The sequence below is a fragment of the Ammospiza caudacuta genome, chromosome 4 (assembly GCF_027887145.1).
Source record: "Ammospiza caudacuta isolate bAmmCau1 chromosome 4, bAmmCau1.pri, whole genome shotgun sequence".
NCBI lineage: Eukaryota > Metazoa > Chordata > Aves > Passeriformes > Passerellidae > Ammospiza > Ammospiza caudacuta.
In genome coordinates, this window is record NC_080596.1 from 55,404,830 (window position 1) to 55,426,022 (window position 21,193).

General features: G+C 37.4%; 1 protein-coding gene across 2 annotated transcripts in view; it reads right to left on the reverse strand.

The window, feature by feature from the left end:
• Nucleotides 1–11,428: 11,428 nt before the first annotated feature.
• FAM114A1 (family with sequence similarity 114 member A1) overlaps nt 11,429–21,193 on the reverse strand; it is a 30,557-nt gene continuing 20,792 nt past the window's right edge. For both annotated transcript variants that reach the window (XM_058803320.1, XM_058803321.1), the window contains 6 exons: nt 20,946–21,031; nt 19,672–19,839; nt 18,321–18,460; nt 17,014–17,086; nt 15,053–15,106; nt 11,429–13,632 (listed from right to left, as the gene is read on the reverse strand). In XM_058803320.1, coding sequence (XP_058659303.1) covers nt 13,522–13,632; nt 15,053–15,106; nt 17,014–17,086; nt 18,321–18,460; nt 19,672–19,839; nt 20,946–21,031 — 632 coding nt within the window. In that variant the 3' untranslated portion in view covers nt 11,429–13,521. The remainder of the gene's footprint in view (nt 13,633–15,052; nt 15,107–17,013; nt 17,087–18,320; nt 18,461–19,671; nt 19,840–20,945; nt 21,032–21,193) is intronic.

Here is a 21,193-nt window from a genome sequence, read left to right on the forward strand (position 1 = left end):
ACATTTGTTTTTACAAGGCGGAGGAAAATAGCAATTAGCAAATGATCTCTGAAGAAAATTCCATATTTGAAACAAATAGCCTCCTTATAAAATTCCTCAAGCAAAAGAAATTGATCACTCTGTTGTTCTTACACCAGTCAGAAGGAATGATGAGAAGCTGGTTTCTGTTCAGAACCAAGACTAATCTCCCAGTCCTAACTTTCTGCAGCCACTGTGCTGCAGTAATTGTTTCAGGAATTCCAGATGCAAGGAACCAAATCTTCATAGAAATGTGCAGTAAGAGACAGCCCTTCCTGAAAATGCTTGTAATGACTAGAAAAAAACAGATGCTACTTGAATAAGTAATACAGACTAATAGTGCATAGACCAGGTGATGGCTACTTGCACACGTGATATTATTGTGTATGGTGATTTTTTTACATTAAAGGCTTAAGGAGTTCCTTCTTTTATATTCCTATTTAAATTGGATTGAGTTTTATTGGAAACTCAATATAATGTCATGCTATCTTTTTATGGTGTTAAAAAAATTTATGTACTGAAGAGCAGTTTGATTTTTGTGCTTCATGTGGAATGATGAAGATGAAATTGCACATTGAGAACAGAACTAAATGAAGAATTTTGAACAACTTTGCTGACAGAAAATGAGGTAATTCCATAGTAAATTAATAACTGAGCTAGAGAATTTTTTGTTGTTTGAATGAGACTTGCTGGGTTATAGGATAGTGTATTATAGTTATTAAAAATACTGGTCTCTGTTTAAGTGATTGTCATCCATAGATCTTGTGTAGACTTACAAAGATAAGAAGTTGTTACTGTTACTATTTTTAAAATTAGGCTATCAGGAGACACAAAGAGATGACATGACTTGGGAACTCTGTGACATAGCTGAGAGCAGTTCCCAGATCATCTGAGTTCAGCTGTTTGCCATTTGCACTCAGTTTCTGACTGAGCAGGTGCTTTCCAGCCCCCATTAGCCTTTCTGTAGGGCAGCTTCTTCCTTTTCTGCAGGGATTGCTCCCAGACACTTCAGTACTACACCATTTATTTTTCTGGTCTCTGTATACTCTCTCTCATATCCACATCTCCCAGGTACCTGCCCAACTTAATTGTTTTTTTTACTCTTGGCTCAAAATAGGACATTTCTAAGGTTGAAATGGGATGTGCTGCTAAGCAGCTGCTCACCTGCCTTCACTTTTACAGTATTATGGCTGATCATTAGCATGCTTTGTTAATTCTGTTCTTCCAGGATGTTGCATTCACCTAAAACTCATCTTTTAGAAGCAGAGGGAAAAAGTCATGGCTCATTCCCGTCCAAATTTAACATTTGTGTTGCTAGAGGTGGGAGTTACTGTTGGGGTGACCTTTTGCTTTTATTACCTTAACTGTTAGGAACTAAAGGATAGAAAGAAGGGGTGGAACAGCTTTTCAGATTTTTGGTTCCTCTGTGAGACAATATATGAGATCCAAGACACTTTGGGTTTAATTATTCCCTTTTCTTAATCTCTGTGTGAATAACTGAAAGAAAAAGACTAGGTATCTTGAGAAAGCCCAAAAGCCTTGTTCAATGCTGTGCAGAAACAGGCTTGCTTTTCCAGAGAGTCTTCCTCTCAGAGGGACAGCTGGCAGTGAGGTGAAATTCAGATGTGACATGTGGGAATGTCACTGACTACATTGTAAATTGTATGCTGACTACATTGTAAATTGTAATGTTACATGACATTGTGTGGAAATATTATTAAATAATCCAGCTGCAGAAACTTAGATCTAGATCTTGCCTTTCATCATGTTTTGTTTTGAATACATTTCTTAAAGGAATACTCTCTCAGAGCTAAATACTCTGTGAAAATAATAAAAAGCACTTTTTGCTTTAGTTTTGCTTTGCTTCCTGCAAAAACCCCCTTCTCGCTTCATCTGATAAGGTCAGATCCACGTCATTACTGCTTGTGTCTGTGGGTGCCTCAGTTCCAGGAAAGCTTGCTAGCTATGAGTGCTTGTGGTAACTGAGGCTGGGGAAGGAAACTGTGATCTGCTTTTTGCATGAGTGCTGGGTTTGTCTCTGTGAAGTCTCTAGAATGTGAAGTCTCTAGAATGCTGCTAAAGACTCGTTCACTCAACGAGGAGAAGCTGTGTTACAAGTACTGCACATGGAAGCTAAGTACTGAGGCTGGAAAAATGCAAAAATAATCAAATTCCCAGAATTGCCAAAGACAGTTCTAGACTACATTAGCTTGATGAAGCGTGGGCTTTTCTCTGAAGTAGGAGGTGGGCTGGAGATGAGAAGTATGTACCAGGGAGCTTCTTGATCAAACCCACCGTCTTTGTACCACTGGCAGCTGCTCCCCTGAAGAGTGTGCATTTCAGATCACTGATACAAGAGCCTCAAATAAGGAGGGGTTCTAGGCAGAGCTGGAAGCCTGAGAGAGCTTCACTAGGGATACTGCTACCATCTGCCCTTCCCTGCTTCAAACCTGGCTTCTGGCTGGCTGGTAAGAGTTACTTCAATGCCTGCCCTGAATCAGACAGGCAAGATGAGTTCTACTTTTCCTCATCTTCAGCCAGCTGGAGCTGCACTCAGAGAAATCATTAACCAGAGCACAGAGTGTTTGATTTCTCTGTCAGGAGACTACCTACACAGCAGCTCTGGTAGGTGTAACAGCAGTTGTGAGGAGGAGGAAATGTAAAAGCAAGGATAAATCTGATCACGATCATTATAGCTAATGAGCTGGAGAACATGCTGATGGCCTCAGCAGTGGCCCTTAACACAACACATGGAAAGATGAAAGGCTGAAAAACATTGGTTTAGTCATGGGAATGGTCAGGAGAGATATATTTGCCTGTTCTTTGCTTGTTGCTCCAGTCTGCAACATTGAAGTATTGCTCTTACTAGTAGTTTGAGAGAGGTATCAATAATTAATTACTCATTGCAATTTTCCACTGTTTTTCTTTTTATAACAAGAAAAAGACATTTCTTTCTATAAATGTATTTTTTAAGTCTTTAGATTTAAGACAATACTGTTGATTATGAAATGTAAATATATTGATAAACATATGACCGTACAAGTGTTGCCATGTTTATCAATATACGTAGATCCAATTGTGTGGTCGATCTATCTATCTATCTATCTATCTATCTATCTATCTATCTATCATCTACCTATCATCTATCTATCTTATCTATCTATATCTATTCTGTGTGCACACAGAAATGCACTCAAATGCTTCATTATTCACTATTGCACCAACAGGTAATTCAGCTAAAAAAAATATGCACCAGCTTCTGCACTTGTGCCTTTGCCAAAGGTGAATCTTTTCAGCATAGATCACTTAATGTCTCTGTATTTTCACAATAACTATTACAACTACACTTGAGTACCAAAGGTAAGAATCCTCTGTTTCTGCCGTCTTTCATTAAACTACCATATTAGCAACTGTCCTGGAAAACAAGGAATGAGCCACGTCCCTCAGGTTTTGAAACACACTTTACATATGTTGTGGTTTAGGAATGATGTTTTCCTATTCAGTAGTCCTGCTAAAACCACTATGCAGCTGGCTTCCCCTCCCCCCAATTGGAACCACAAAAGGAAAAGATCATGGCTTGAGATATGAACAATTTAGTGGAAACAGCAATGAGATAAGACAATAACAAAAGGTATAGGCAAAGAAAAGATTTACATAGAAATAGTGGGACAATACTGACTGGCTCTTCCCTACCACTTTTCTCCCCACTGGAAGGAACACCCTTCTCCTTGGAAGCAAAGTCCTGCTCCTGGCAATGACCTGAGGTGGTATAGAATAATCTCCTAGCCATGCCCACACAGCTTCAGGCTCATCCCCTCACAGCTACTCTACTGCAAAATATTAACTCTGTCCTGGCCAGACCCCAGGACAACATATGACAGCTGTCAATGCCTTTCCTTAGTGCTATGAGAAGATTGTGACATTATTTACCCTAATTTTGTTTAGATTGGAAGCATGAACATTTTATTCAGGGCATATATTTACATTCAGGGCAAATATTTGCATTCAGAGGCAATGCAATTCAGGTAATAGCATGCCAGAATAAGGCTCTGGAGACACGACTTTTCTGTCTCTCCTAATGATACCTCCTAACAAATTCGCATGGTTGTAAGAAAGAACTGTTTATCCTCAGCTAAAAGAGAGATTGCTTTTAACAAAGCTTTACTTGCATCAACTGGTACTTTTAACTTTAAGAACTCTACTTCCATAAAATATTTTCAGCAGCTGTGAAATGCTGTGTGATGTGTATGTGGTTTGAAAAACCATGAGGACTAGCACTTCTGAATGTGTTTGATTCAATGGCCATTCCCTAAACAGTGGGGGCAAAGAATAATTGAAGTAAGAAATGAAAGTGGGCAAGTAAGAGCCAAATCACTGTACCCATGTGTAAGATGAAGGTGTTGGAGCATTCAGAAATACGGGGTTTTTGATGGTTATCTGTGAAATCACTGTTGAGTAGGGAAGGCTTTGGCTAACCTTTCCCTTGGAGGCTAAAGAAACCTGCCTCAAGGAGTGACTTTGAGTCCTGCCCTTGTGACAATCTGTCTTTCCCTGGGGTGGGGCCACATGGAGTCTGGGCAGGCTGTGGGGGGCTCACTGGCTTCTCTCACACCAAAGCTGCACTTCAGTCCTAGAGTGGTCAGGGCAGAATAAAAGCCACATGTAGCATGAACAGAACCTGTGAGCCCTCTCCTGCAGTACCTCTGTCCTCTCCTGTTTAAGGGGAAGCAGCACCGCATTCTCTGGATCAAAGGCAGCATCAATAGATTTCATGAATGCTTAGGGACAGTGTTCTGTTTGGGGAAATTAGAGACAGATAGACCTGACAGTTCTTGGATGAAGTGCTGCCATTTTATGAGGAAAGAAAGAAAATAAAAACTCAGTGTCTCAAAGCCAACTGTTGTGGACTTTTCTTTTTCCTTGAAAGTGCCCAGTGTTATCCTCTGAGTTGGTGCTAAATCAAATTCACACAAGCTGGTCACTATTACCCAGACATTTTATTTACTGCATCAATCTCTTTGGCAATCAATGCCTCAAGGACAAGACAAAAGAATCTTGGTGTCCTGCATTGCATTAATTCTTTTAATAAAACTGGTAGACACGTTAAAGACTGCATAAAACTAATGAAAGTTCCACATCAGCAACTGCCAATGATTTTTAGTACACTGCCTTTTGCCATCTGTCTTTGTGAAGGGCTTTGAGATCCTTGAACACCAAAGATGCTTCATGCCTCTGTAGTTCTTTCTGAATGACAGTGTAGCTGCACAGTTAAATCAGACAAGTTGGTCTCCAGTGAATATAGAATTTAAGACACAATCATATCTTCAGGTGAAATGGATTATAAAACTGGAACATAAGGTAGATGACAGGTAACTGGCAGGGGCAACACACAGTACATGGCTACAAAGATGAAAACCTCTGTCAAAAAAATTGTAAAATAGAAGAATTTGATGGGTCCCTTTCTTCTCTTACAATCTGAGACACATGTGGGCATGGAACCCCCTATGGGTGCAATGGTTGGCACAAGAGATCAAAAAGTGTATGAGAGCTGTGTCTTACCCAGCAACATTCAGAATATCGTCACCATCGTTGTTTTCTAATGAAACACTCCCATAGGAATTAGAAATTTCATTGTGCATATCCCAGTGTGATGCCAAGAAAATTTCAGTGCAGATATACCTATGGCATTACCTGGGCTTTTGCTCAAGCTGCTGTTGCCTTCCTGAAGAGGTCTTTAAATGCCATCTTTGCTGAACTTAGTAGTAGAAACAGAAAGTGCAACTAAAAATATTCTTTGCCTGTTTTCCTTATATGATTGTGGATGTACGAAAATGTTTTCATATTTAAAAGAATCTCTCATCTGTCTTCAAGCAAGACATCCACACAAACAACAGAAGATAGGAATTATGCAGAGAAAGCAGTGAAACTCATAAGACATTCTAGCAAAGGCATGTAACGAGTGAGCTCAGGAGTGAGAGGAAGATTACAGTTAAGCTGCTTTCAGGCAGGTATTTATGAAGAACAGTAGGTGTGATTTTAAATTGCTGGGATCCTTCCAATTATCCTTTTGACAGTTTTTCTGAAAAGCATAATTTCAGTGCTCTGACGTGATAGTACTGTCATTAAAGTTATCATAAAATTTGGTGTGAAGCTGCTGAAGGGAGAGGTTCCTACCAGTACTGACCTACTGGCTTTGAGGGTTGGCCATTTCTGTAAGACTTCATTTTTTACACCATAATTCCTCTTGATAACTATGATTCTATGATTTATGCCCTCAGGCAGCTTTAAATTGTTTTCAGAACTGTATGCACTCAATGAGGTATTTATTTTTTAAATATCATGAAAGGTAATTCCTCCTGTTTCTGCTTCCGTAAGAGATTCTATTCTTAATTGCACATTAAAGTGACAACTCCTCTCAGCACAGAGGAGCTCACAGAATCAGATTGCTGAGCACATTCCAGGGTACTTGGCACAATTACTGGGTCCTGCACTAAATGCATGCCAGGCTGTGTTTCTCTCCAAAGGAGACACTAAGGGTTTCCAAGGGAAGCACTCTCTCTTGATGGCAGAACTGGACTAGAAGGGGCACTGTGCAGGCTGTTTAAACCCGCTGCTCCATTAGCTGGCATCAATTTTTGATGCAGTCTGTCCTGCCTACACTTGTCATTTTCTAGCTCACTTTGGCAGCTGCTGCCTCCAGTATGATTTCACAGCCAAAGAACACTTCTGAACCCAGTTCCTACCATGTAAAAGAAAATGTAGACAGATGTTGTAATCAGGCCTGCAGCTATGGGAACTACCAGAATGGGTGACAAGCTATATTTGCTTTTTCACTCAGTGTGCAAGTTAGAAGAACAGAGATCCTGTACTTCCACTCCACCGCCCTCTTCTCCTCCCTAAAAAGTAAGACAAGCTTGGTTGGAATCTGTGAGTTCTGGGAGCTGCAATCCGAATTCGAAAGTGTCATTGATGGTTAGTGAGAAGCAGTTCACTTGTGAATGTGGAAAAAGCTGCTTTCATTTCATTATTTCCAAATTTGTCCTGCCATGTAGCATTATATAATGGGAAATGCAGTTGGGCACAGAAAAGCACTTCAGCTAGGTGGATGTGGTGAATGTTCAACCTCCCATTGCCAGCTTGCCTGGAAGAGGGTAAGGCCTGGTGTGCCTTGCTCAAGTTCCTGTGTCACACTCTGGTGGGGCAGGTACGTGGGCCACTACTCAGCTGCCAGGTATCAGTCTCAGTCTTTTGCTCCAACCTGATGTCCATCACCTATTTTGTTTGCCTTTTAGTTACAATGTTGTTTTCTTTTGTAATAAAGAGGAGAATTCATTATTGTGAATATCAAAATTATGACATTTGAGATAAATTAGAGAAGACTTACCCTCCTCTTTTTTTTCCTGATACTATTTTCTTTAGTTTCAGGTATCACCCCTATGAAATACCAGCACTTCTGGATGAAAGAAAACACATCATACACCACAGAAGAAAGCATCCCCATTTCCAGCTTGGGGGGCTATGTTATCCATCTTTTCATGAGAATAACAATTATGCATTTTAGTTGACAAGTTCCATTTTTCCCATCATAATTACTTTGTGTTAAGAAAATATGATTGATGAACAGGCGTATTTTGCTGCATAAACAATTTTGATAGCAGAGTATAGATTTCACATCTATTTTCTGTTCATTCAGGATTCATACTTAGTTATATAGTTGTAAGGTAATCCTTGTGATAATTGCATATTTTTATCAGGGCATAAATTTATTTTATATATTCTATAGGATAAGAAATCTGTATAAAGCTATGAATTATCCTCTACTTTCATGAAATAAGCACAATTTTCAACCTACTTAATGCTCTAGATGACTAAGATGACTGAAAGATACAGTTTCTGGCTGTTGAGAAGGGTGGCCAAAGTATTACAGAAGGAAAGAATTCTGCAGCATGTTAGTTTCTGCAGTAAACCAGGAAGACCATGATAATTTGTGCAATATCTTAGTGGATAACGAAAAAATGTGGAAAAATACTAATTTGGCTTCAAATCACAAAATGGTTATTATAGATTTTTGATAACTCATTAAGACAGTAAATGGGTTTGTACTTTTTGAGAAATTGCATTTCCATCTTGTTCCAGCTTGGATCATTAGGATTCCCACCCATTATCTCTTGGAACCTTTCCTTACTTTCCAATTACTGCTGCTCCTCTGAGTGCAGTGGAGCTGTTTGGGCTGAGCAGGGTCCCAAACTCCTTTGGTGCTAACAAATGATTTGTGGGTACAGCTTAGCCATCAGTCACTAGGCAGAGACAGAAATTGCCAGGACTTCAGGCTCCCTTGTGCTAAATCCATCAGGATGAACAGGTTGTAAACTGCCCATTGCAAACATGATAGGCAGCAATTTAGCATCCAGTAAATACTTCATTACCTCCATTCCTTACATTTATACAGCCTTTCCCTCCTGAAGCTTTCTGAAATTGAATTTTCCAGTCTACACTGATTAGTTCAGATTTAATAGGAATAGTTGTGAACATTAGCTATGTTTAAGGGCATATAGATATTTTTTTGTATTCTGTTGGATAAGTCTGAAACATTTGTTTCTATTGTATTTTATTTTACCATCTTATTAAAAAATAAGAGAAAAATACTTTCTTGATTTGGGGGCTTTTTGTTGTTTGTTTGTGGTAATAATAAAGCTTCTCAGAAGCAGAGTTTTTAATAAGATTTTCAGAAGAAGAATTTTTAATACAGTCTATAAAGTAAGCCTCTCACAATTTGCTTCTTGGTTGTGTTTTCTGCTTATTATAGAGAGCAGCTTACAGACAAAGAGACATATTTGTCTCAATTCACTACAGAGTTGCTAAGGCGGTTTTGGTCAGTGTTTAAATGCTTCAAGTGATTCAAGCTATCTATTACTTTTTCCACTTCAGTTCTAGAGATCTTGATAGAGGCAGTCCCGCTTCCTGGGACCCCAACTTAATTTTATTTCTTCTATAATTTAATTCTATTATTATTCTTGCTGCCTATAACCTACCTCTTTTCCTTAGACAAATAAACTGTGATTTCCTATTTTATTACTCACAGTTATCCCACAGCTCTCCAAGTATTTGACTTTACTATCCTGGAAGGTTCCAAGTTACCTTTAGGAACACCATAAACAAGAAAACCCAAAAGGCTCTTTCAAGTTTTGTCTGCTGGGTAAACCTTACCTTGTCTTCTAACTATGATCCAAACTACAGGAAATAATGGAAGAACGGGGGGACATTGGTAAGGATGGTAACAAAAAATGTGATCCTGAAGTAATTCTGGTTTAGTCTTGCCATTTTCTCCTGAGGTTTGGTTTCTCTCCTCCCACATCCTTGGAATTCCTTGTCCTTATTTCTGGTTTTGTCAGAACTGAACATGTCAGGAGGGAAAGGATGTCCTGGTGCAGCCTCTCAAGCACAAGGTGATGGGCAGGAGGGAAGAGCCTAAGAAATCAGCAAGGGAAAAGAAACACGAAGGTGGAGAAGAGGTGTGTGTGTGAACAGAACTGGTGGGGAAGGTGGAACTGATGGAGCAGAGAACGTGCAAAATGGACACAGGACTGAACTGGCAAAGGGAACTGGAGGGAAGGCAGAGACCATCTTAAATGCCAGCACCAGAAAGCTGCTGATACAGTCTCTGAGATCTCAAAGGGCTGGAAGTACAGGGCTGCATTTTCCCAAATCTATTAAATGGGTTGAGGGACTTCTGAAGGTGTTTAAAAATTACTTGAATTACCTGGTGTTCTGGGTAGGTCCTCAAAAGGAAGGCTGTGAAGAGGAGATCAAAGTGGGGAGACTGCTAAGGAGTTCTTGGCAAACGTGTGCTCAAAAACTTTTGCAGAGCAGCCAATAGAGGGAGAATGAGCACTGCAGATCCACAGTGATCAAATTAACTGTTCTTACCTATTCTTTTTCCTGTTTCCTTTCTACTCCTTCCTTTGAGCTCTTCCTCTTTTAATGTTCCACCTCTTGACTACCTTTCAGTTCATACAGATTTTCATTTTACTTCAGGAGTGCATTATTCCTGTTCTGCTGAGCTAATCAGATGTCATCTCTTGTTTATTCTGAAAAATGCTGAAAAAATATTTTTACAGAGGCTTTTCTCTAATCCAACCTCAAAAATTGTTCTAATTTCCAGAGAGCACAGTCTTTCGTTTTTTCTTTTGAAAATAATTTCCATCTCCCATCTTTTTAATACAGCTGAATTTTTGACATTTTATTTCAATTTTTAATTCTAAAACTGCACACTGTCATCAATATGAATGCTGAAGTAGGAGACAGCATGGAAAATGTGTAAGTTGCACAATAAAAGCAGCTTCAGCAACCAAGGTTGACCTGAGACAGAATAAAGTGTTTAAAGTCCAGAGGGCTTTCCAGTCCAACTGCAAGAACTCCAAAGTAGGTCAGACTGGCTGATGGCATCATTTTAAGCCTTACTCTGAGATGGTTTTCAAAAGAACTCAGGAAAGTCCTTTTCCACGCTCTACATTTTTCTGAGACTGGCAGAAAGGATGGGGCTGTCATCTGAAATAGAACTGGAATGTCTCAAAGATAACCCTATGAGCTGGGTGAATGCTTGTATGATAAAAACACTTCTGTGAGTCAGAAAAAAAGGGGGGAAATTTGTCATTCAAATACTGTGTGGTGTTTCAGACTCCTTGAAATTGCTATGAATCCTGACTGGTGAGTGACACTGGACATTACTGGTGACACACATCATTAAAAAGCATCCCAACTGGTAATGACTGTGATTTTGTATGATATGACTGAGGCACATTTTGGAGGAAGATATTAAAGGCTTCAGTGGTTGATTTAAGCAGCATGATAAAAAGTGGAAGAGACAGTTCTTTTGTTCAGCTGTCTCTAGCAATGGAAGCTGGAGTGTAGGAGGAACTCATGGGGAAGAGATGTTTACACATGAATAAACTATACCCTAAAAAGCAGTGAACAACTTTCAGCTTGCTTTGGTTTGTTTACCCAAAAAAAATCCCCAAACCCAAGACAAAAAGAAGTCAGTATCCTTAATATTCAGTAAATTACTTCTTTAACAGTCTAATTCCAGCTTATTCTTCAGGGATGACCTGTAACTGTGGATCATCTGCAAGGCATTGTTTTAAGTTTCATCCTGACAAATTCTGAACTTAGTCAGTGCACAAGCCTGCCTCCTTTGTTGCTGCATAAAAGGGTGGGTGTGCTCAAAAGTCAATGGAATGCCATGGAAAACACATCTGCTCAAGAAAACAGGTAATTTTCACAAGTACTTAAAAACTAGTGTCTTGTCAAGTACCAAGGCTCAGTGTACTAAACCTGGAAAAGGGCGGTGATGAAAGAAAGAACACTCTCCATTAAAAGTTTAAGGCAACTTCTGTTTTTGTCAGTCTCACAGTAAAATCCCATTCATCATTCCAAAGGTAAGTAAAAAAATCAGAAATTAAATTACTTCACTGAGAATATACTCCCATCATACTATTCTTCAAACCACTCCCTTTTACTGTACTGTCTCAGTTCAGTATCTCAAATGATTTGACTGGTGGAAAAATACAAATCAGTGTAAACAAAATATTCTGGCTACATCCATACAGTACTTTTCTACTGGAATTTTATTTATTAAGTCAACCTAAAGTTGATTTAAAGATATGACATTCAGTTTTCCTAGGACAAGATGACTGAATCTAACATCAGATGGAAGTATCCCTATGCTTACATACTGCCCTGTTCCCCTTCCTACATTGAACAGATGTAAATACTTCAGGTCTCCATGTTACTTTTTATAGTTTCTTTTAATTCAGGGTAAGGTACTTTATTAATAAATGCATAATTTAAGCAAGACAATGAAACCTCTAGTAAGGAGTATCTCAGACAAGCAATCTTTGTCTTAAGAATGCCCCTCAGGGATTTCAAACATTATCCCCTGACGCTTCTGATATTATATTCAGCCTGTGCAAATGAATTTGAAGACTGTACATCTTCTACTTACCCAGGAAGATATCTCTATGTCTGTTAAATTACAGGGCACCAGGAAATAGATTTTGCATAATAAACCTTATTTCAGGGATAGACAAAATTTCATCTCTAAACAACAAAAAATGGCAAAGTCACCATGAGTGTGACAGAGGAACAATAGTGTAAAACACAAAAAGACCTTTCTGTCCACTTATTTGGACTCAAAAAAGTTACCATGTGCAAAGCAGATGCACCGTTTCTCTTTTCTATCAAACACAGAAACTGCCTCACACTATTTAATTATTTTTATGATGTATGAACTATGCTTAAACATATTAAAATGTTAACTGTAAAAATTAGCATTTAAATACAATTAATGAGTATACAAAGAGAGAAAAACACAAAATAACGGAAAGAAACATAATAAATGACAAAAATTCAAGAGAACAGGCTATGTAAAATATTGGAAGGTTCTTCCTGCCTAAGAGGTACACTAGCCTAAACAAATTCTTAGGTCCAAGCTCAGTATTTTAAACTAAAGATATGGACAAATTAGCATGGTTGCTAGTGTTGTTATGAAATGTCATTCCTATTGCTTGTTTATGCCCTAACTATTGCCTCAGAAAAATGATGATTGCTCTGACATATGACCTCCACACCCAAAGGAATTCTTTCATAACTTCTTGCTACAACTTCTATTTCTGAACTGTAGGTATCAGTAAACCCCAAAGTGTTAACCCAGTAGTACATCTGAGAGAAGGTTGTTCAGCAGGTGTTTTGATTGCCAAACAAAACGGAAATTTTCTATCCTCTGCAGATTAAAAAGATTACTTTTGTTTCCTGTGTTGTTCAGCCATTGAAATGATGAAATGGACCTAAATTCATATAAACTGATGGGTCAGCAAATACAGAGCTATACCCGTAATCTTAACTGGCTCAGAAAATTTCTTTTCAGTTTAATTCTTTATGCATAACCTCCATAATTTTCACTTAGTAAAGTTAATACCTATTGCTGTTCAACTCCTTCAATACAAAGTGTTATGTTAGTGGTCCAAATTAATATGATGTTATTATTTGCTAGTGGAAATAATACTTAACAAACTCAACACTTGATAATTTGTTCATGTTGGCAAAAATTAAATACTGAAACCATCTTCTGAAATATAGTTTTTAAACTGCAGTTACAATACAAACAATATAAATGGTAATCTGAAGTAAAATGTTTTAAGAAATTTTACATTCCAATTTGTTTCATACATTGTTTACAACTGAAAGGGTCAACATTTAGAATCCGTATTTAAGTCAATGCTAATATCAATAAACTTCTGTTTAAATTAATGCAAAGCATGAACTGCACTGGAAAAGAAATGACTCACTTTACTAATTACTTCCAAAGTCTTAAAGTCTGAAAGTTCTAAAATGTTCAGTACTGTGCGTGCAAAACCGCATTTAGTGTCTTCAAAGAACTCTAGTGGCCAGACATCTGTACCAGCCCTTCTCTTGGCACAGCTCAACACTTCGGGTCTGTGGTTGCTCTCAAGCTGACAACTCCTGGGCTTTGGAACAACTGCTCTGGATATGGGAAATCTGCAGAACTGGAAGCAGTAACTGGAAAGCATCCTGGATATAAGTAGTACTGTTGCAGCCCTAAAGGGGGGAGAAAACATGCGGGTCATCAGTACAGCTGCCATGTACTTCAGGAATGAAACTGGACTTTTTATTTTCTTTGGTTTTTTATTTTTTTTTTTACATTTGCATCATGCTATATTAGCGTTGTCTTCACACAAGATTTTAGAATCTGTGAATCTGTACATAGCATAGCCTGAATAAATATAGAAAAATCTGACTGCCACTAAGTTTGAACTCTAAGAGACTAAGTTTTGTTGGTAATATGAGTAGAATAAAATGCCACAGTGTTCAGAAGAAGATTTGACTTTTAAACACAAACCAGCTAGTCTTTCCAACAACTGAACTAATTTTGATTTTGCTGTAGGTGGGAGAAGTGTCACTGAAATTAACAGTTGAAATTATAATGGTTTTAACATGTAGTACTATTTTTGGAATTTCTAATATTGAACAGTGTAGTGCCCTGTAATTCTCCATGATCCTAGACTGTATTAATACATATTTGTATACAACTATAGGATTTATGAAGTACAAAACATGGTATTCCACAATTTTAAATATTCCTAGATTTTGCAGTTCCTGGAGCACAGGAAGGTAACTCAGCAGTTACAGCAAATTTACCCTATAACAAAAGGAACTGCACTGTAGTCTTCACTACAGTTCTATTCAACTTTCCTTAATTTTCCTTAAAGGTACTGTTAATTCAGTGCAAAACTGCCTATTGTAAAGCAATCTTCTCCTTATTTTTAAGGGAATGCAGCTATTAAACACAGAGCGACAATATATGGTCACTACTATATGTTTCTTTATGCTTTAAGGGAAGTGTCATCTAATGGAGTTAAAAACTTGTGCTGCAGCTCCTATGAGTTTTAGGACTTTATGAGGATATTACTTCATCTCAACCTCCTCTTGGTAAAATTGAAGTATGTTTTATTCACTGTGCTTTTCTGAAGAAAAATAGAACATGGTGTCAAATAAAAGAAATCACTCATGAACATTTTGGTGGTCTGACACGTGGTTATCCATGTGCTGACCAAGGCTGTTGACAGACAGTGAATCTTTGCAAAAATCTAAATGCCTGCAGATGAGAAACACTGTAGCATACCTACAATCCGAATTTTAAAGGAAAGAATAGTCTGAATAGTCTGCAAAGAATAGTCTGCAATTTGTTACTGTGCTCTGACCAGTACAGCAGCAGAGTTTCAGAGCTGGCCAGCCTCACTTCAGTCATACAGCCCTTAAGAATCCTCAGTAAATGCAACCTGACTGCTACAGTATTTGTGGGAGAGGCTGAACACAAAATTCATGTTCTGGCAACGAACAGCCAGAATGACATTGTCATTACTTTTTAAATAGTTTTTGCCTTTGAAAATAAATGTGTCTAGTCTCATTTAAAATAATTTTATTATAACATTTTCTAACGTGAAGAGGTGGAGCTTACCTCTAATAGCACACTGTTAATAATGGGGTTAAGAACCTCTGCCTTCATATTGCTCTGTAAATCAGAAAACAGAATGAAAAGCAAGGTCAAGAAATACACTTAACAGAAATATACTGATATCAGAGATGTAGTTTTATGAATTCTGTAGAGGTCTTCTTTCACCTTGATTCTTTCTCAGCCTGCTTATCTCAGCATTGCTAGCAACTGTGTCTGCATTTCAACCCCACCTCAGAACACCCCATGCATTTCTATCACAGAGCACAATGAACCCTGAGGCCCAGGGTTTTACTTCTCCATTACTTCATGTACCACAGAGTTTCAAATTGCTTCTTTCCTACAGGTGTGAGGTTTATGTAATGACATTGTTTGTCCATCTGTCTATCAGTGACCTTTTCACATCCCACAAAAATTTTAACTCCTTGCTCATTTTCAAGGGCACCAAAAGGAAAAAGACATGTCAGAAGAAAAATGAAGTTCTTAGAAGTTACACAAATATCTGTGGTTAGAACCAGATGAAAGGTCCCTGACAGAAGGAAAACCAGGTGAAACTCAGATCCCCAAACTGGAGGCAGCACATGTGCTGGGCAGTGCAGGTTGTCCAGTGAAACAGCTCAGCATGCATGACCTTCCTCTCAAGCACCAGATAGAAGACAGATGGATACAATGAGTAGTGACACTACTAGAGGGTAGAAAATCAAGATTCATTAGCTCCTCTACTTTTTAAAATGGCAAAAGTTCTTCCCTTTTTTATTCACACTGTTCTTTGCAATCTGGTTCTTTAGAACAACAGTAACCTCCAGCAAGAGTTGCTTTCTTTCAACACTGAACACAATACTGATTAATTTAACTGAAGGATTTCCACTTACAACCTTGTAGCTCATATTACAGATTTACAGAAACATGAAACTTCTTAATTTTAGTTTGAGAAAGATGGTAGAAGCAAGGAGAGATGGTCAGAGAAAATAATTACATTTTTACTCTCAGTTACTAGAAAATCCATTACAAAATGCACTGTTTAGTGGGCTAGTTTAATATTTTGTGTGCAATTTTTTTTATATTTTTGTGTATACATTTATTTCAAGTGTCCCACAGATATATGCTAAAGTACAATCCCAAAATGCAAAATAAGCATTTTTTCCTTGCAGTAATTGGAAGTTTTGTAAATTATTCATGATAAAAGGAAAGACATAAATCACGTCCTTAGCAAATAACTATGAAAAAAGATGCTCAGAGATGTGCTGCAAGAGCTAATGGAAAACTGGAAAAATTTCATTTGAATCACATTCATGTTTTCATGGAACAATCAGGAGAACCCAAATTTGCTCTTCTCTGCTGTTTACAGAAGATTTCAGCAACAGCACCATTTTTACCTCTGAATCCTGCTATAATACTGAGATGTCAGTCATCCTTGAAGCATCTTGAAAGGCAGGATACTATTTCTAGCAACGATGTTCACAGATAAATGGATGTTCTTAAACAGAGTATCTTGTGATAGAAGACAGAGTGATTTTTTTTTTAAGTTGGACGAAACAGATTTTCTAGTCTTTTAAAACTTTTGAAAACACTGCAGTGCTAAGCCAGGGGATGTAGTAAAGGCAAAGAAGACAACTCATGAAACCATCTTAAGGTACTGCAAGTACAATCTGTTAATGACTTTTACACAAGGATAGGCTAAGTTGGAGAAGAAATCATCATCAAGCTGTGTAACTTCAAATGTGGGGCCCTTCAATGTGAGAAGTGTTGAGTGGTGATCAGGAAAAACAGGAAGTGGTTTCTAGAAGGAGAGATTTTACAAGGCTTATAAACTTTCCCTCTGTAAAAATGCTGTGTGTTCTTGACCTGAGGAAAGAAGTGGCCTCTTTGCTGATATAAAGCCTCTGAATCCACATAAGAATTTCTGTTTCAAGAGGTGAACTTTGTTAAAAAAAGCACAAATGCTACAGAAAATGCTGTCATCTTACCCCAGCTGCTGTTACAGAATCAGAAAACTTCTTTGATAAAGATGAAACTTCATTGCACATGGCACTTGTTAAACTGGTTTAAAAAAATAAGAGAAACAAATATAAAAATACATTCTTGACCTATTAATAGATAAAAACCCCATCTTGGAAAAAAACTTTATCTTGGAAGGAAAGATGTTCTTAAAGTAACTTTGCTTCTAAGTATCTTTAAAATATTTAGGCAAAACTGTTCATGATAAAGATTTTATATTCCTTCACTGAAAAATCCACTGCTGACTACAGCAGCAAAATGATGTGTTGTTGCACACACCGGGTTTTTTTGACAGTGCAATGTTTCACTTGTTTAAATTCTAAACTTCTAGTTTATGTTTTTTCTGATGATTGCAGCCACACAATTTCTGGGAATACTGTTGGAAATAAATCAAACTTGAATGAGAACACTGAGAAGTTTTCTACGAACAATAAAACATCTACTCTGTGCTAAAAGGGAAAGACCACTTGTGGTTAAAATATGGGAGAACAATTCTGTTCTGAGATCTTTCATTGTTTTCCTAGACATTCCCAAGTATATCCCACAGGGCCTCATCCTGCAAGGTGCACTGAACCTTAGCTCTGATTCTGAAAAATACTTAATAAGTGCTTTGTTTTAGACTGAAGTGTTCCTATGGACTTTGCTATTCTTAGTACCATTCTGAAGGACAAGCACTTGGTTAAATATTTTACTTACTTAGGAGTCAATTGTTTAAAATATCTTAACATGAAAACTTACTGAAATCAGTAGACTTAATAACTACAGAGAACTTGATATTTGAGTTTGGAGTCCCACTAGACAGACTGGCTTCTTGAAATTCTGGGTGTTTCACTATGGTTAACTATAAAGTTGTCTATTGTTTAGAGCTACAAATTGATTTTTTATATTTTTGGCAGATAAACACTAGATAATGAAACTGTTGGCAGACAACAGGACTGCATTATACACTCTAAAAACAAATTCCATATATGCAGGCACAGTATGTTCTGCAGAGGGAACAGGAAATGCAACCCAAGTTGGCACATTTGCTTGCTGGAGCAGAAACAACTTTTAGCCTGTGTATAGGTCATGTTCTTGTAACACATACATATGTTAGCCACATCAAAGAATGACAGGTAGCCTATACAACCTGATTTCATGAGAAAATACAGCACCAGGACCCCTAAATCCAGTGCTGTTTGTTGATCCATGAACTTACTGTGCCTTCAAGCTAAATGGAACATCATGAGTTCTATGCAAATGTCAAATGTTCATATATGAAGTACATATTACTCACTTTGTCAGTACTTTTGCTTGATCTTGAGCTGTTTTTTCTACTTCTTGACCATGTAGAATTAATTCTGCTACTTTATGAAGCTGTTCAATACAACGAGCAGTTACCTCAGCCAGACTTTCAATGGACAGCATGTAGATTTCCTTAAATTAAAAATATAATACAACCAATAATAACAACACTGATAAATATATTTATAGATATATACATATAAAAGAATTTAAAATATAGGAATCCTTCCTACCCCAACTGGAAATACCAACAGATACATGGTGAAGTAAAATCAGCCATCCTCACAAAAAATACTGGAAAATTAAATATCCACAGACTATAAAATACAGACATTCTACTTGCACTGAAAAATTAGTAAGATCAAGTCTACTGTCTGCTTGGCTGGGAACTAGGTCAGGCTCTTGGATTTTCCAACATACCACTTTTAAACCTTGTCCTAACAAACAGAAAGATACCTAATCTCTAGAATAAGTCACAATCATAATTATTTTCATAGGGAGCCAAAAGTACTGAGCCATCCCTCAGCTGAATCTCTAGAGCAGAAATAGATAACGTGCCCAATAAAAAATTGGCTTTTATCAACAATTGTACAAATCTTTATGTAGCACTGTGGAGTTACAGCTTTCACAAGCTGATGCCAGCTGGTAATCTGCAATCACATAAAAATCTGTAATATATACAGTGTATATATTCTGTCTGCTTCTTTAGACTTTTTTGTAAGGAAACATGACAGATAATTTCTAATTAGAAATTAGCTCAACAAAGATAGCAACCACATTTAGTATTGCCATTAACTTGACAGAAAATACTCAATCACAATTAACCTTATCAGAACTGTCTAAATGAACACTTTTAGCCTTAAGAGCTATCTGCCTTAAACAGAATGAAGAGTTGTTAGTTGCCTAAATAATATTTCTGTTTTGTCTGTTTATGACTGAAACTTTAAATAATTTCAACATTTTCCCATGTATTGTCACTGAGAGAAGGAGATACTAAGAAACATTGAGATACAACTTTCAGTGTGCATGTAATGTTTGACATTACACCTCAGCATCCCTCAGCTCACTGTATGTTGAGTATACACATGCTAACACACAAAAACACAGATATAAAACCATAAAAAAAATGGGATAAGAACCTGTCACTGTGATATTTACTTATGGAAACAGAATAACAGTAAGAATATTTATGTAATTTAGTCTTCAACTGAGTCTACAGTGAATAGTTGTGTATTATTATTTCTTATACCATGAATTTAAAAATTAAGGATGACATATAAAGCCAACACACAAAGAAACAATCTTATCACTTAATGAAACTTATCCTCCAAAAGTTATTTTACCTCCACAGTTTTGCTTTTGTCTACTTCTGTTTTATTACTCTCAATTTTATTGTCTGTTTGAGTCTTTTCTTCACCAGGTTCTTCAGGTTTTTCATTTAGCTCCTCTTCTATGTCTACTGGGGTGGACAAACTGGCTTCTTCCAGCCATTCATGAGCTTTTTTCCTAGCCTGCCAAACAAAGAACCCAACCCCAAAGTTCAGTTTGAGAAGAGACTAAAATGACATTCCTGAACATCAATTAACAATACATTTAGTTACTTCTCTTTATACTTAGAAATTTGAATGTATCAAACCTCAGCGTGGCATTTAAGAAGTGTACACTTAAGAAATTGTAGGGAGAAGCATTTTGGACTGCATAAAGCTTGATCATCCAGGGATAATTCCTCTAAACATATAATAATCCTAACCAACACATACAGCTGGTGTTAATTACAAGGTTAATATTTCACCTTTATCATTCAAAAGAATTTACACAGAAATTTTTCTTACACAGTTTTCCAAACAAGAAAATAAGAAGTGTGTATTAAAAAGAAAAAAACTGGAGATATTTATTAATTCTCCTATTAAAAATAAGAGAGATTTATTACATTCTAAAAGGAAAAATAAATATAAAATCACTGTATCTTGAGGTGCTTTCCCCAGCATGCAAATAGATCAAAGCTGAAGACTCCTGAGACTTTATACAACTTCAGACTACTGCTATGCTTAGTAGGAAATTTATGATGTCTCCTTTTTAACATGAAATCAAATTAAAAGACATTAAGACCTAAGCCTAAGCTAGTTATCCATAGTCTATCTATGTAGCTAGAGAGATGAACACTCATTTGAGCTTAAGACCAGCAGATGAACCAGCTTTAAAGGGACCTGATAGTACAAATGTGACTAGTTATGTGAGTAGCTCCCAGACATCTCACTTCTGTGGTAGCAGCTCTCTGGCCACAGAGAGTAGCATAAAACTCACTTTTAGAGCAAGAAAAATTATTCTGAACCTGACTTTTGTTCCCAGTCTGTAAGATCAGATCTGCTGTTCCCATGAGCCCTGTTCTGCTGAGACATTCAAGCCTTTTAACACTGGAAAGAGCTCATCCAACTGCACTGCCTTACTCATTTCACTTCTGTGAAAGCTTTTCTGTATTCAGCATTTTAGTCTCAGTCTACCGTACTTTGCTTTCTGAGCTCTCTGCAGAACTGGGTACTGCTCTGTGTCAGATTTTAGAACAAAGCCCTTCTTCTTTGCCCAAGAAACTGAAGGCAGCTCAGTAACAGGTGCTAACCTTATTTAGCTTGTCAGGAGTAGCAGCAACGTGCAATTCAAAGAGCAGTTCTGTGAGCATGCTGACAAACTCTTCTCCTGTATCTGCTGCAAGAAATAACAAGACAGTTTTTGTTAGAGTGTTACTGCTATAGTATTTTATATGATCAAATACATCCAGTGAAATAGTTTCACCAAGTATTCCAGCACTAAAATAATGACAGTGGCACAAGAAAGGAATGTGTGGAGGTGTGCATGCATATGCACCAA